General features: G+C 46.6%; 1 protein-coding gene across 1 annotated transcript in view; it reads left to right on the top strand.

Annotated features, from left to right (window-relative positions):
* The first annotated feature begins 712 nt into the window (after positions 1-712).
* PIK3R1 (phosphoinositide-3-kinase regulatory subunit 1) overlaps positions 713-13,363 on the top strand; it is an 82,930-nt gene continuing 70,279 nt past the window's right edge. The window contains exons 1-2 of the mRNA XM_031446215.2: positions 713-851; positions 10,885-11,585. Of these exons, the coding sequence (XP_031302075.1) occupies positions 11,252-11,585 (334 nt within the window). The 5' untranslated portion in view covers positions 713-851; positions 10,885-11,251. The remainder of the gene's footprint in view (positions 852-10,884; positions 11,586-13,363) is intronic.

Below are 13,363 nucleotides of genomic sequence, written 5' to 3' on the forward strand. Positions count from 1 at the left end.
CCGACTCCGGGTGGCGGCGGTGCCAGGCTCCTGGAGTTTGCGGCAGGCTGCGGGCGCTCGTCCCTCCGGTTCACCCTTTCACCGTTCCTTCACCCCCGGGCGCCACGCGGGGTGGCGTGGTTTTTCCGCCCACTCCCGAGGCTGTGCTGGCGAGGCCGGGAATTGCAGGGCCTCCCCTCTTTGGCGAGCCTGGAATCCGAGTTCTCCCCGCCCCAGCCACTCTGCTAGGGCCCTGGGGGCTCGAAAAGGGCTGAGTTTGTTTATTCACTCCGATTAAAGACGCAGCCTCTAAGTCTGAACTTGTCCATCTCCCTCAGCCTCATCGCCTCTGGTCCCGGTGACTCCCAGCAGCCGGCTTGGCCGCAGGCGGGCACAGACCAGAGCGCTCGGCCCGGCCGCCCAGGGTATCCCCGGGACTGGAGGGCGGAAGGCGAGCGCGAAGGCAGGAAGGGTCGGTAAGGCCGAAGCTCCGCCCCGCTGGCCGCCGGCTCGGAAGCCGGCTCTGTGAATGGCAGCGGCGGAGGGCGCGGTGCCAGCGGAGAGGGGCGGAGACGCGGGCGCTGGTTGGTGCGGGCCCGGGGGCGGGACGCGCGGGGAGGTGCCGGGGGCGGGGCCGGCGTCTGGCGCTGGAGCTGCGGGCGCACGGAGAGGAGTCGCCAGCAGCTGGAGCGGAGTTGGAGGAAGCAGCCCCCGCAGGCGGGGCGGCAGACAAGCGGGTCAGAGACAGCAAGCTCGGGTTGGGAACGGCCGTTGGGTCGGAGCCGGGTCAGGGGCACGTCGAAGCCGTGCGCGCAGGAGGCCGCCGCTGCAGCCTGGGCCCCGCTGAGGAAGGAAGCCGGCCGGCTGGGGAGGTAGGCGGCGGCAGCGGGTCCGGGTGTGTGCCCGGGAGGGGGAGGCGGTGTGTGCGCGCGCGGCTACCGCCGCTCTCTTCCTGTCACCAGCAGTCGCTTCTCCTGCTCAGCGGAGCCGAGGAAGGTGGGCCGCCCGCCGTTCTCACGGCCGCCTGCATCTCCTGCCCGCCGGGCAGCCGCGGGCCCCCCTCGCGGCCGGCGTCCTGCTTGCTCTCAGCCACTTCCCGGCTCCCGTTTCCCCGGTCGTCTTTCGAGGTGGTTGTGCACGCCGCCGGGTGCATTCGTCCCCGCAGTTGCAGGCGACCTCGGGCTTCCGCCACCCCTCCGTCGCCGCACACTTCTAAGGGTGCCTACCGTCACCTTGCTGCCGTTTTCCGGGGCCCTTCAGCAGAGCAGAGCGCCCTGGCCGCTGCCTTTGCGTTAGCGTTTAGGAGCATTGCCTTCCCCCGCGCCTCCGGCTGCACCCGGGCGGCTGCCCGGGCCCTTCTCCGGGGCCGGCGGGGCGGTGGGGTCCCCGGAGCTCGCCCCCAGCCCCCGCCCTCCGAAGTTTGCTTCCCTCCTCTTCCGGGGTGGGGGAAGTGCGCCTCGGGGCGGCGGGTCCCTGTGGCCCTAACCCGGCGTGTGGTGCCGGCCGGGCCCGGGCAGGTTACTGGAGGCATATTTAATGGAGTCTTGAAACAGCCCGAAATCCAGCTTTTTGTGACCCGGGGCGAGACTGGAGGGACTTGCCCGGCAATATGGAGCCGGCTAGAGAGAGCGAGAGAGCGTGCAAGTCCGTGCTGAGAGATCGTGGGGAATTGTCTGGAAACCACAGCTCTCACGCTCACTTCCCAAGGGCAGAAACTGCCCCGCAGATCACAAGACAAAGAGAACAGGAAAGCTCAGGCCAGCCACTCGAGTGCAGAAATGTACTTTGGTAACGAGAATTCTAGCATGAAATGTAAGGGTGTGAGCGGAATGGCTGTTACATGTTGAATGCAGAATGTGTGTGAACTGGATTTGGGAAGATTCTTGTCTGGGAGCATTTAATACCAGAAAGGTCTCACTTTTACCGTTAATCCCTGGTGGAGCTGCAGCGCTGTTGGTATCTGAGTATGAGCTGACTCTTTATTTTGGGGTTTTATGACTTTAGAAGCGATAGGGTCTCCCCCTCCACCCCCCTAGTTTTTTCCTCTTTGTCAGTCAGTACGAAGTACGAATGGATAAAGCAGTTCCGGGTTTTGAATGTAGCATAAGATTGTCATTTCAGTGTGATGAGGTTGGAGTTTTAGTTGTTAGGTGGGACATTCACGAAGTTAGTTACCCAGGTGTTACGTGGAATGGGTTTTTAATGTTTCATTAGCTTATGCTGCATTTGGTAACTTTAGAGATTAAGTATTAGCTGGCAAAGGGACACGTTTATTTCTGAGGCAGGTTATCAGTAGTGGTGCAAATCATTGGGAATTTGGTGACTTTTGCCCAGGAGGCCACAAACATCTTTGAAAAAGAAAAAAAAAAAAAAAAGGCACCCTCCTGCCCATAATATTTTGGTAGATTGCACTGTTCTTGAAATAGTTTTTAAAAAGCAGTAGGTGATAGTTTTCTTAGGGACAAAAGTTACTTAAACTTGAAGAGCAAGTGTTTCTGACATTACAAAGGAAATACCCTAGGTGATTTTGGGGTGGGGGGCGGGGAGAATCCCTCTAAAGTTTGGAAAGGTGTGTTTGGTTCAGAATCAAGGTTTAAACTGGAAAGGCCAGTGGAGGAGGCTCCCTGCCTTGCAGAAGTGTTGGGTTATGTCACTGCTGGCCTCTTCAGTTTCATATGCCAATTGCAGCTAGCAACTAGAGAGCTGAACTTTTTCCCTAAAAGTGTACAGGTTTTTGTGATTGGAAGAAAGTTTTATGTATCTGATATTGACTTTCAAAGTGTGATGTGCATTTGCTTTTTAACTTTCATCTTGATTTGGGACCTGTGCTTGTCAGTTGCATAACAGATATTTACATTGTACACACTACTATCTGCTATTTTATCTGCTTTTGTAAAATGATATCACTCTTTTTTCACCTCTGTGATGCTAATGGCCAGTATGAAAAAGCATTTCACTTCCCATTGATTAATTATATTGTCTTTCTATAGTTATTTCTTGAAATTTAAATTTATTAAGAACAGTAAGCCCCCACAGTGTAAAGTTGGTTTTGGGAAACAAGTCGTACAATAAGTCACAAGTGATGAATGTTGACTTGGTGATGGTAGTATGCATTTATCTGCTGGAAATGTTAAGTGCACCGCGGCTATTTTTTGAAGGGTTTTGTATCTTCAGCACAAGCCTGCTCCCCTTATGCAAATTTTGTGTTAAAAGTGTTGCCCAGACCTTTAATTAAAATCTTCCATGACTGTGTGTAATTCTTAGGCTAGTATGTTGGTCAAAAATCTTCTTTTTTTCTTAGGTGGTTCAAGGGAGTATTCTAAAAAGGCATCCACTCAGAAAGATGGTCCACATGCTCATTAAAACAGTAACAATTCTAGTTCAACTTGCATTGTGTTTGCATTTTGTGATAGGCAAAATGGGTTTTATTGAATAAAGAGATGGTAAATGAGGAGGTTGGAAAAAAATGATTTCATGGTCAAGTAGAATATAGAAAGCTGAGATAATGTTTGCATTTGGTGTTTTGCTTTTAATACTCCCACAATTGAGGTGTACACAATGCAGAAGAAAAAGGGAAGTGCTTTTTGCAGTACATTCTATATTTTAGGCGGGCTCCCCACAGCTCTTCATCTTTTGGAAGACACAGGGATTTGCCAAGGAAGGCAAGAGGAGGGAGCATCTTAGTGAAGCCCTCAGAAGACAAGAAGTTACTTATCCCTGGAAGGAAGGGGTTATCACTTAGTTTTTACCTTAGAAGGCATGATATAAATTATATAAGAGCTTTTAATAAAAAACTTAGGTTGTAATCAATTTTTAAAATATTCGTACTATTGACTGCTTTTTTCCTTCTGCCTCCTCCACCTACACCCTAATGTGATTACCTGCCATGATTCTGCCAGCACTTATTGGAATTATTTGCTTAAAAGAGTGGCAATTAAAGACCATTTCATGTACATTATGCCAAATGAGCTGAAAATAGACTATGTAATTACTCCTAAATGTGTCTGTTGGAGTGATGTTAGGTTTTTGTTTGCTTATTTGAAAGGATAAAATGAATATAGTATATCTTTTGCTAAATTAAAAAAAAATCCTACTATTGAAGCATCTTTGGAGATTTTATCCTCCCAGCATTGTTCCCCTTAAAGTAAATTGAATACGTACCCACAGGCAAGTGTAGTCAATATAGTTTTCATGTTAACAGTCCCCGCAGAGAGCACTGAAGTCACAGGGTTCTGGCAGAAGTGTGAGGAGACTCCACCAGTGGGCAGAGCGGGTGAATGCAGTGCGGTGCCTGGCGGGAGTGCTTTGCCTCTCTCCTTCCTCGCTGGATGCCCCCTGTGGTCCGGACCCAAACCCGGGGCTCAGCCCCAAGAGTTAGGACTATAACAGAGGACTCAGCTGCCTTCAGTCCCTGCAGGGTTGCATTAGTGCTGTCAACTTTTCTCTTTGAGGCCAGCTAGGGAGCAGCCACCAAACCCTGCCTGAGAGGAATGTTGTCCCCTGACTCCACCCCCTGCCTCACACCACCCTCTCCCACAGCCCTGGCCCCTCCCAGGTCTCTCTTGCCCGGACCTCTCTAGAGCCACCCTCTGCCTCCAGGACTAGATGGGCAAAGTCCACAAGCAGCCCTTATCTGTCCGTCAATTTACCTTGAAAAGGAGTTAAGGAAACAGCAGAGCCTAGTTTTATTTTGGCTAACTTCAGGATTCTTTTAGTACACTTTGCAGCACTTAGAAGCAGTACAAAAGAAAATTCCTGACAAGTGTTCTGGGTTTTTTTTGTTTTTTTTTTAAATTTTTTCTATTTTTTTAAATTGAAGTATAGTCAGTTTACAATGTTGCATCAATTTCTGGTGTACAGTATAATGTTTCAGTCATACATATACATACATATATTCCTTTTCATATTTTTTTCATTATAGATTACTACAGGATACTGACTATGAGGTGGCAGGAAGTGGCATTCAATACTAATAGTAATGGTAGTAGTAATAATACTGCTCCTAAGACCATGGCTGCAATTTACTAGCTGTGGAACTTAAGACAAATCATTTAACTTCTCTGTTCATGTTTTCCCATCTGTAAAATGGAGATAATAATTGTACCTAGGATGGGTGTAAGCATTAATGAATTGATATGTGCAAAACTCAGAGGACTGTGCCTGGCCCTTCGTAATCACTCTGTCGGTGTTAATTATAGTAAGCTCTAATTAGCGAGCATAGAGCTAAATCTTTGTATAAATAATTTTCTTTAATCCTCGTAATAAACCTCTGAGGTGTAAATTTGCTTATTGCATCTGCCTCATAGATGATAAAATGGTGGCACAAAGAGGTTTCAGTAACTTGCTGAAGGTTAAAAAATCTAGGCACCAGTGGGGACAGCCATCTGAGTGTGAAGCCCAGTGCTTGTGCTCACCTTAAGAATTTTACACAATAGCATTGTTTCTTCACAAGAGGAGGGACTTGGGATCATCTCCTTCCGTCCACTAATTCCACAGCCGCCGCCTCAGAGCCTCTTCACCATGCTGGTGCAGAGAGTGGGAATGGTCCACCCCATGGCCTCTTCCGGGTGATGGGATGTGTTTCTCAGGCCTGGAAGCCGCAGCCTCCCGATGATGACCACTCAGCCTGAGAGCTGCCTCCAGCTGGGCCTCGGTCTCTCTGCCCCTCCTGCAGTGCTCAGTGCCATCCCACCACTTACTTGGCTTTCTGGAGAAGCCTTGCTGTTTGGCTGGAACTTGTCCTGTCCCCTCATGTCCCCCCACCTCCAGGGGGCTTGCCAGAAGGAGTTGTGGCCTAGACTCTCTACTTCCCTGTGGTGCAGACCCAGCCCTGAGCACAGCAGCCCCAGACACATTCTGGTTAGTTTGAAAATGAATGTAGATATTTGAGGACTGTGACTTTGGGAAGCCACAAGCCTTCATCGTAGCCCGTCATTTTATTTTGTTTTAATTGAGATAGACTTCAGATCCCATGAAATTTTACCCTAAGCCCATCATTTTAGGCTGAAATTCATTATATTTAGTAGATGTTTAGTTTTAACTTTGTTCAGTTTGGTTTTCATGATTTTCACAACACCATATTTGAAAGGTGGAAAGATTAAAAAAATTTTTGTTCTTAAGACTGTGAATTAAGGTGGGGGCTTGCCCTACTCAGAGCTACCACACTGATGATGGAGAGATAAAATGTAGGACCAGGGAGCCAGGAACCACTCCATAGCTTTGCAGCTGGATTAAAGGTCCATTTCGTCTGGGACTCCTAATTTCATGGCAGGATCAAATCACACAGGATATATTCTTGAATTATTTAATGTGATCGGAAAATATCCTGCATTCCTGCCTCCCCACCAAGTTTGCTAAAGCCTTGTCCTTTGTAAAAGGGGAATGAGTAAGTCAACAAAGTCAGAAGACATTTCAAAGAATTTTGTTTGGTTCTCTGCCCAATGCCTGAGGGTTAGAAGGTTAAATTGAAAATTTACTTTCAGTCAGTTGTACAATAAGAAGTCATGGATTGCTACTTGTTGGGCATCTGAAACAGCTTTATTTTGAGGAACAGAATGAGAATTACTCAGTATTTTAGCTGAAAGAGAAAAATCTATCCTCCGATCAATGGTATTGCAGGCAGTCTTTAGGGTTGAGAAACTGGAGCAAAATAATGTGGTGAAGGAACTTTTGGACTGTTGCATATGATGTCAAATAAGAATAAGTTAATTTGTTATTTGTTCATAGGATGCCTTTTAGACCTTTTGTTACAGTATCTTAGGCATGCACTAGCTTGGAGCCTGTATCATAAAATTGCCTTGGTTATTTGTAAACATTAAATTATGAATGGTGGATATTATCCACAAATAAAAACCTTGACTGTGGAAATAATTCTGTTGGAGCTGGGTGGAAATAGTTTAATGGACAGGCATATGTAGCCAGAGAGATTAGAGGTGCAAGCTTGTGAATCTGGGCAGCACAGAGTTTCGACTGCGGGTTGCTCACAGGACAGTAATACGGGCACTGCCAGCACCCCAGGCTGCAGTCTGCTGCCGAGCGAGGGAGAAGTGGAGGGTGAGAGAAAAGAGAACCTGCCTGCCTCCTAACTGTGGTAGCCCTTGTGACTGTGGGTTGGTGCTTCATAGCTCCCTGAGGAGGAGCTGAGTTAGAAGTTGTGCAATGAGGGGCCTGGGACAGTGGCAGAGGGGCACAGATGCCAAGAGGAATACAGGTAGCAGAAGTGGGCAGCCTTCCAGAAGTGATGTGTCCGGTATTCTTTTATTCACCACTTGATGGACTTCTTTGGCAAGGAGGCATTTTAATGAAGCCTCTTTGGAAGAAAATTTACATGGCCCAAGATGCTGGGTCTCGGACTTGAGGGGACTGCTGCCAAGTTATAATGGCTGCCTTCTGTGCAGGTGTTTTTGTGAGAGAGCCACAAACGCTCTCAGTAAGGCCACTGTCACAGAGAGTGAAAGGCAAACGTTCAGGGTCACTCTCAGAGGTCAGAGTGTGCAGGCGAGGAACCTGCATCGTTGACCCCAGGGACACATCCAAGCTGTCCGTGGGCTGTCCAGGCAAGTTAAGTTTGGGCAGTAGGTTTCTGTGGTGTTAAAAGTGGTGCTTCTGGAGCCCGACTGCCTGGATCTGAACTCTAGTTCCACCTCTCAGTAGCTGAGTGTTACCATGACCAAGACGCTATAAACTCTCTGCCCCTCAGTTTCCTCCTCTGTAAAGTGAGAGTTTTGGTAGTACCCGACTCATGAGTTGTCTTGAGTACCGAACATAATGCACATAAATATTCAATGATGATGATGATGGAATAAGTTAATACTACTATAACTTCTAATATTAGATGATGACCATGATAGTGACAGTCATTGAAACGGGCTTGGCTGTGTGTAGAAAGTGTACCGTGTGCAGCAGGGCAGGGGCATCTGGCTCCTCCCTCTTGCCCAGGCCTCTCTGTCCCTCACCATAGGATGCACTCCAGTTACCACCCAAATGGCTAGACAGCTCTCCCTCTGAATGGGCTCCTCTTAATTGCTTTCCAGCCACTTAACTAGCACTGAATCACTGCCGACCTGGCATCATTTTGATTGGTCTTCCCGGCCTTGGTTGTGGAGTCTCAGAAGACAAGAACAGTGTGTTCTGCTTACAGTCCTGGAGTCATAGAAGGTGTGGGATTCTTTTTGTCAGTCAAGGCCCAGAGTTCTTCACAGGGGTCTTACACAGAAAGTAAGGTTCTTCTTAAAAACGGTGGGGTTGGGGAGGAGGGGGACTTTGTAGAGACAGGTGGGTCTCTGGCACGCCTGGTGGGGATTGCTGTTCTGGAGTCTGGCCTTGTTAGAGTCTTCCTCAGGGTTCTTTATCTCTTTGCAGGGATTTAGCCTCAGGTTGACGTAAACACAGGTTTCAGATTTGTAAAACCTTGAGCAGACCTGGAGCCTTTTCTTACCATGGTATCCCCTGGTGACATAAGTGTGCTGTGAGCAGGACTTGGAGGTGGCTGAGGGCTGTGTAGGAGGGAGAGGAGGGATGGGGGCTGGGCAGAGAAGGAGGGAGAGAGGGAGATCATTATACTTCCCATCCTGTTAAGAATCTCACCAAACTGGCCTACTGGGTTGTTGAAATAGAGGGAGCCATAGGAAGCAGCTGGCAGAAAGATCTACCCAGCCTCCTAGTGGAGGATTTTTTTTCCCTCAAAAAGACATACATTGCCAGGAAAAGCTAACAAAAATTTCAAGGCAGATTTGGAGGAATTAAATTATTCTTAGGCATATTGCCTGGTTTCCAGGCATTTAGGGATATGCAAATTGGCATGTTCTTTAGAGTTCTGTGTCTCATTTGTAACAGAGCACATTAGTACTAAAAATGGGATTTGCTAGTTCTACACTTTTGTGTGAATTTATGCAGTGAATATCTAATGTGATTCTGGATATATCAAAAGGAGGGGTTGTCTTCAAACATAACATAGTTTATTTTTCTCATATGTTCTGCTGGCTGCTTTAATTTTTTTCTCTAATGACTGAAATACAAAGTAGAGTACTATCCCAAATTAATATTCTTGCTACACAAAGACCTCCAGTGTTTGTTTTTGCTTCTTTTAATATGTAACTCTCCTAAGAGCGTTATTGTATTACAGCTAAGAGGCTTTAGCCATGTAAGGCTGAATGCGTTACACTTCTGAATGCCAGCAGAACAATTAATCTGCGATTAGATTTTGCTTCTTAAGATGCCTACACTGCAGAGTGCCTATAATATTAAACTTCTAAAGGGTTCCACTCTTTAAAACCTAGAAAAGCTCTCTTTGACATAGCTCAGTGAAATTGTAGGGCTATTGTTTTTATTGCTTTATTGTTCAGCCAGCTTAACTGAAACCTTTAGTTTGCTTTTACTCTTTACAACAAAGATAACGTTGAGAAACCACCGGGGTGCAGTGCATGTCCGTGTGCTCGCTGTTCCATGCTGTTCAAGCCACTGCCAACTCGGAGAGCCTTTGACTCTCTCATCCCTCTGCCTCCCCTATGTTAAAAAATGAAAAAGAAAAAAACTTTCTTTTCCCATTTCCCCCTGAGTTGAGCTGTCTTCATAGAATAATCTGCAATAACCATCCCTACTTTCTCTTCAATTCCTTAATTCCTAAAACTCTGGTTCCTTACATCAGGACTCCTAGAGTTGGCTTTCTCAAGTCCTTGATGATTCCACGATGGACAGAGCCCCAGATGACCTAGCCCTGCCTCAGTTTCCCCTTTAGTCTTAGTGATCACCTTTTCTTACCTGAACCCTCTTGTCTCTTCTTTCCAGGATGCAACATTGTCTCCAGACCTTGACTTTCCCTTCCCAGTGGCGTTCACTGAGCCTCAATGTTTGGCCTTTGGATCTTTTATTCTTTTTTTTTTTTAACTTTTAATGTTTTTCCTGTGAGTTCCTGTGTTCCATTGAGTTTGGCCTTGCCTCCTTTGCAGCTGATCACCAGATCTCAAGTATGTTCCCTCTTCTGAGTCACAGACTAGGTTTTCAACCTACCAGCCCATTTGTGGTTGGTGCCTGGCATCCCCCAAGCCCATCAGACCTCCTGGCGCCCCTTTGCCTGACACTGGTAACAGCTATGTTCTTCTCTGGAACTCAGGATCAGACACCTTTTGACCCATTTTTCAGCATTACCACATCCCACACGTGCTTCTCTGAGGTGTCTCCACCTTCAGCCCTAAACTTTCCACACCTTCTGCTACCACTTTAGGTCGTGCCTTCGTGGCCATGTGCCCAGACGGCTGCAAAACCCCCTTCACAGCTTTCCTGCCCTGTGCCGACACCAGTCCCTCCTGCACGCCCATTGGCTGAGGCTCTTCAGGCACACCTCTCATCCTGCCACTCCCCTTCCCCCAAGCCCCTACGCCGCTCCCTGCTGGAGACGGCATTGCTCACAGGCGCACAAAGGTGTCGTCCAAGCTTTGCTCACCTTTCTCACCTGGATCCAACACTCCCTCTCTGGCTTCAGATATCCTGGACTGCCTGTTCCGGCTATTCCCAGAATATGACGTGTGTTCTGTCACATCTGTACCTAAGATCATGCCACACATTCTCTTCTGTCTTCAGATGCCAGCAATCAGGTGTGGTCTGTCCCTCATCTGAACTCCCTGGAGTTTCTTCTCTCTCTCTTATGGCATTTCCCTAGTGTTATGATTCCCATCTTATCTCTGAGACACACCAGCACCCCTCCCACCCCTCTCGGAGCCTTCTTAGAAGGCGGGGCCTGCCTGCCACATTAATCTTTGTTGTGTATACTGAGTCAAGCAAAAGTCTGCCGCCCTGTGTCCATCTGCCAGATTGATTAAGTCCTTGTTGAATGGCAGTAGGAATTCAGATTCACACAGATGGCCAAGTGTGCTGTTCATTCATAAGTCCTGTTTTCCCCTTTTGTAGGTGAAGCTTGTGTGTGGCGTGCCACAGTCACATTAGACGACAGATGGATGGTGTGACAAGAGTGTCAGAAAGGATCGGGCCTCGCTGTGAGAGTCAGCCTGGAGTCAGCGTGTTGACAAGTCGCTGAAAAGGAAGCCAGTGGGAGGACTGCAGCCCGCAGAGGAAGTGGAGCCCTGACTCGGGTTACACCATTGATGGAGGACAGATGGACGGCCGGATGGCCAATCACCTCTCCTCTTAAACCTTTGGAGAATTATCCTTCGTCCTCTGCTGGACACACATTAGGAATCTTAACACCCTCTCTGAGTTCATCGTCCATAGAAACGTAGAGTTAGACTCAGCGTCGCATGGTCCCCGGCCTGCAGTCATGAGTGCCGAGGGATACCAGTACCGAGCGCTGTATGACTATAAAAAGGAGCGGGAAGAGGACATTGACCTGCACTTGGGTGACATATTGACTGTCAATAAAGGATCCTTAGTCGCTCTCGGATTCAGTGATGGACAGGAAGCCAGGCCTGAAGAAATTGGCTGGTTAAATGGTTATAATGAAACCACAGGGGAGAGAGGCGACTTTCCAGGAACTTACGTTGAATATATTGGAAGGAAAAGAATCTCACCTCCCACACCAAAGCCCCGGCCGCCTCGACCCCTTCCTGTCGCACCAAGTTCTTCAAAAACTGAAGCAGACAGCGAGCAACACGGTCAGTATTGATGAGTGATTGCTTAATGACTCATCTGTGTTTTTTAACAGGAAAAGTCTTGGGTTGGGTTGGGCTGAAATGCTCCGGGCTGAAGTTGTTTTGGCAACTTGACCTGAATTTTACTTATGGGGCATGAAAGTTTGGTCATTCATTCCTTGGCTAGAATTTCATGTTGGTGGGGTGGAGAATTGTTATAAAAATAGGGAGATGATATCTGAGAACCTGTTTAGTGAGTGCCTCTAAACACTATTATTAGAGTTGCTATTGAACACCTGTTGCATTCTTATTCTTGTAATTGGTATTATATATCTAAGTAATTTTAGGAAAGTAGAAGGAAGGTCTAATATAAATATGTTTTATATTAATGTGATCTGCATGGAAAATGTAGAGAGTAATAAGGTGACCACAGAAGTCAGTGAAGAAGCCATTCTTTTTACAACCCGGTGTCTACCTCTTAGTTCCTCTCCAGGAACACTGGCTGCAGCTGAAACCCAATCCTGTCATTAGTGCAGACGCACAGGGAATCCTCTTCCTTCCTGGGCAGTGTCATATGTAGCATTAATGCCAACAGTGTGCTAAAACACAACAGCGAAGAAATCACTGAATACTTTTTTTCAAACAGAAATCACCTTGATCCAAAACCCTCTCCTCATTCGGTGGAGATGGTCCCCACTTGAGCTTGAGGTGTTTCTTCTGTTCTGTTTCACAGAGAGGCAAGCCTTTTGCTCAGCTTTGCTGTTAACAGCTCTGTGGGCTAGTTCATCTCCTCACTATTGAATCTCAAGCATTGTTCTCCCTGGATCATCTTTTTTTCCCAAAGACCGAGAAAGGTCTGGAAAGATGTGTTTCCAAGGGGTGGACTCAACTGCAGTGGTTCTGTGTCAAGTAGAACTGACCGTGGCATCACAGTGTTTCTGGAAGACGTCCTGGTACTATTGTGTCTTCTCCAGCGTTGGCTTGGCCTCGCACAAATGCATAAGGTACCAGGAATAAAGAAGGAGAATGAGAGTAAATAGCTGCCTTTTAACATGGGGTCATAATAGAATTGGGAGTATTTTATAAAAGTCAAAAACTCACTGAGGATACTTGAAGGGAAGTACATTTTCCCTCCCACTCCCGATCCAAAAGGAATACTTGTTTTATAAACACTACACCATACTTTGGAATTCATGTCCAAATGGTATGTTTCACTGTGCAGTTCAAAAGCAAAAATTAATTTTTCTTTCCAGATGAATCAAAAAACCTTGACTCTGCACATATATATGCAGAAACATATACACACACGTATAATTTTGTCAACCATTGTGTTTCTTGCATAGTATCATTCAGCAGAGGGAAGGTATATACGTAATTGTTTTTTCCCCACCAAACTACATATTTTTAATTTGACTTTTGATGTAAGTTAGATATACTTCCTTGTAAGTAGGCTAGTTCAAAAGGAAAACTGATATTATTTCTCCCAAAATACTAAAGATTAATAGGATCATAGAAGTATCTGAGTTGGATTAGAAAAGGTTATTTAAAAGATGGGAAGGGGTCACCTTGTCAAGATTAGTGACAAAAAGATTTTGTAAAAATAATGTCTAAACAAAACTGTGTTTGATACCTGCTGCTGTCAGGTGTAACTTCATTTGGTTATCGTATACAGAAAAGCAAGTCTTCCCCTAAAAGTGAGTTTCTCTTTTTAGGTTCTAAACTATTTTATAATGCTTTCTTTCTCATGTAATGTGGTAACGATTGAGATTTTTAATAGCTTTTTCTTTTTTTTTTTTTAATAT

This window comes from Camelus dromedarius, chromosome 3 (assembly GCF_036321535.1).
Source record: "Camelus dromedarius isolate mCamDro1 chromosome 3, mCamDro1.pat, whole genome shotgun sequence".
Lineage (NCBI taxonomy): Eukaryota > Metazoa > Chordata > Mammalia > Artiodactyla > Camelidae > Camelus > Camelus dromedarius.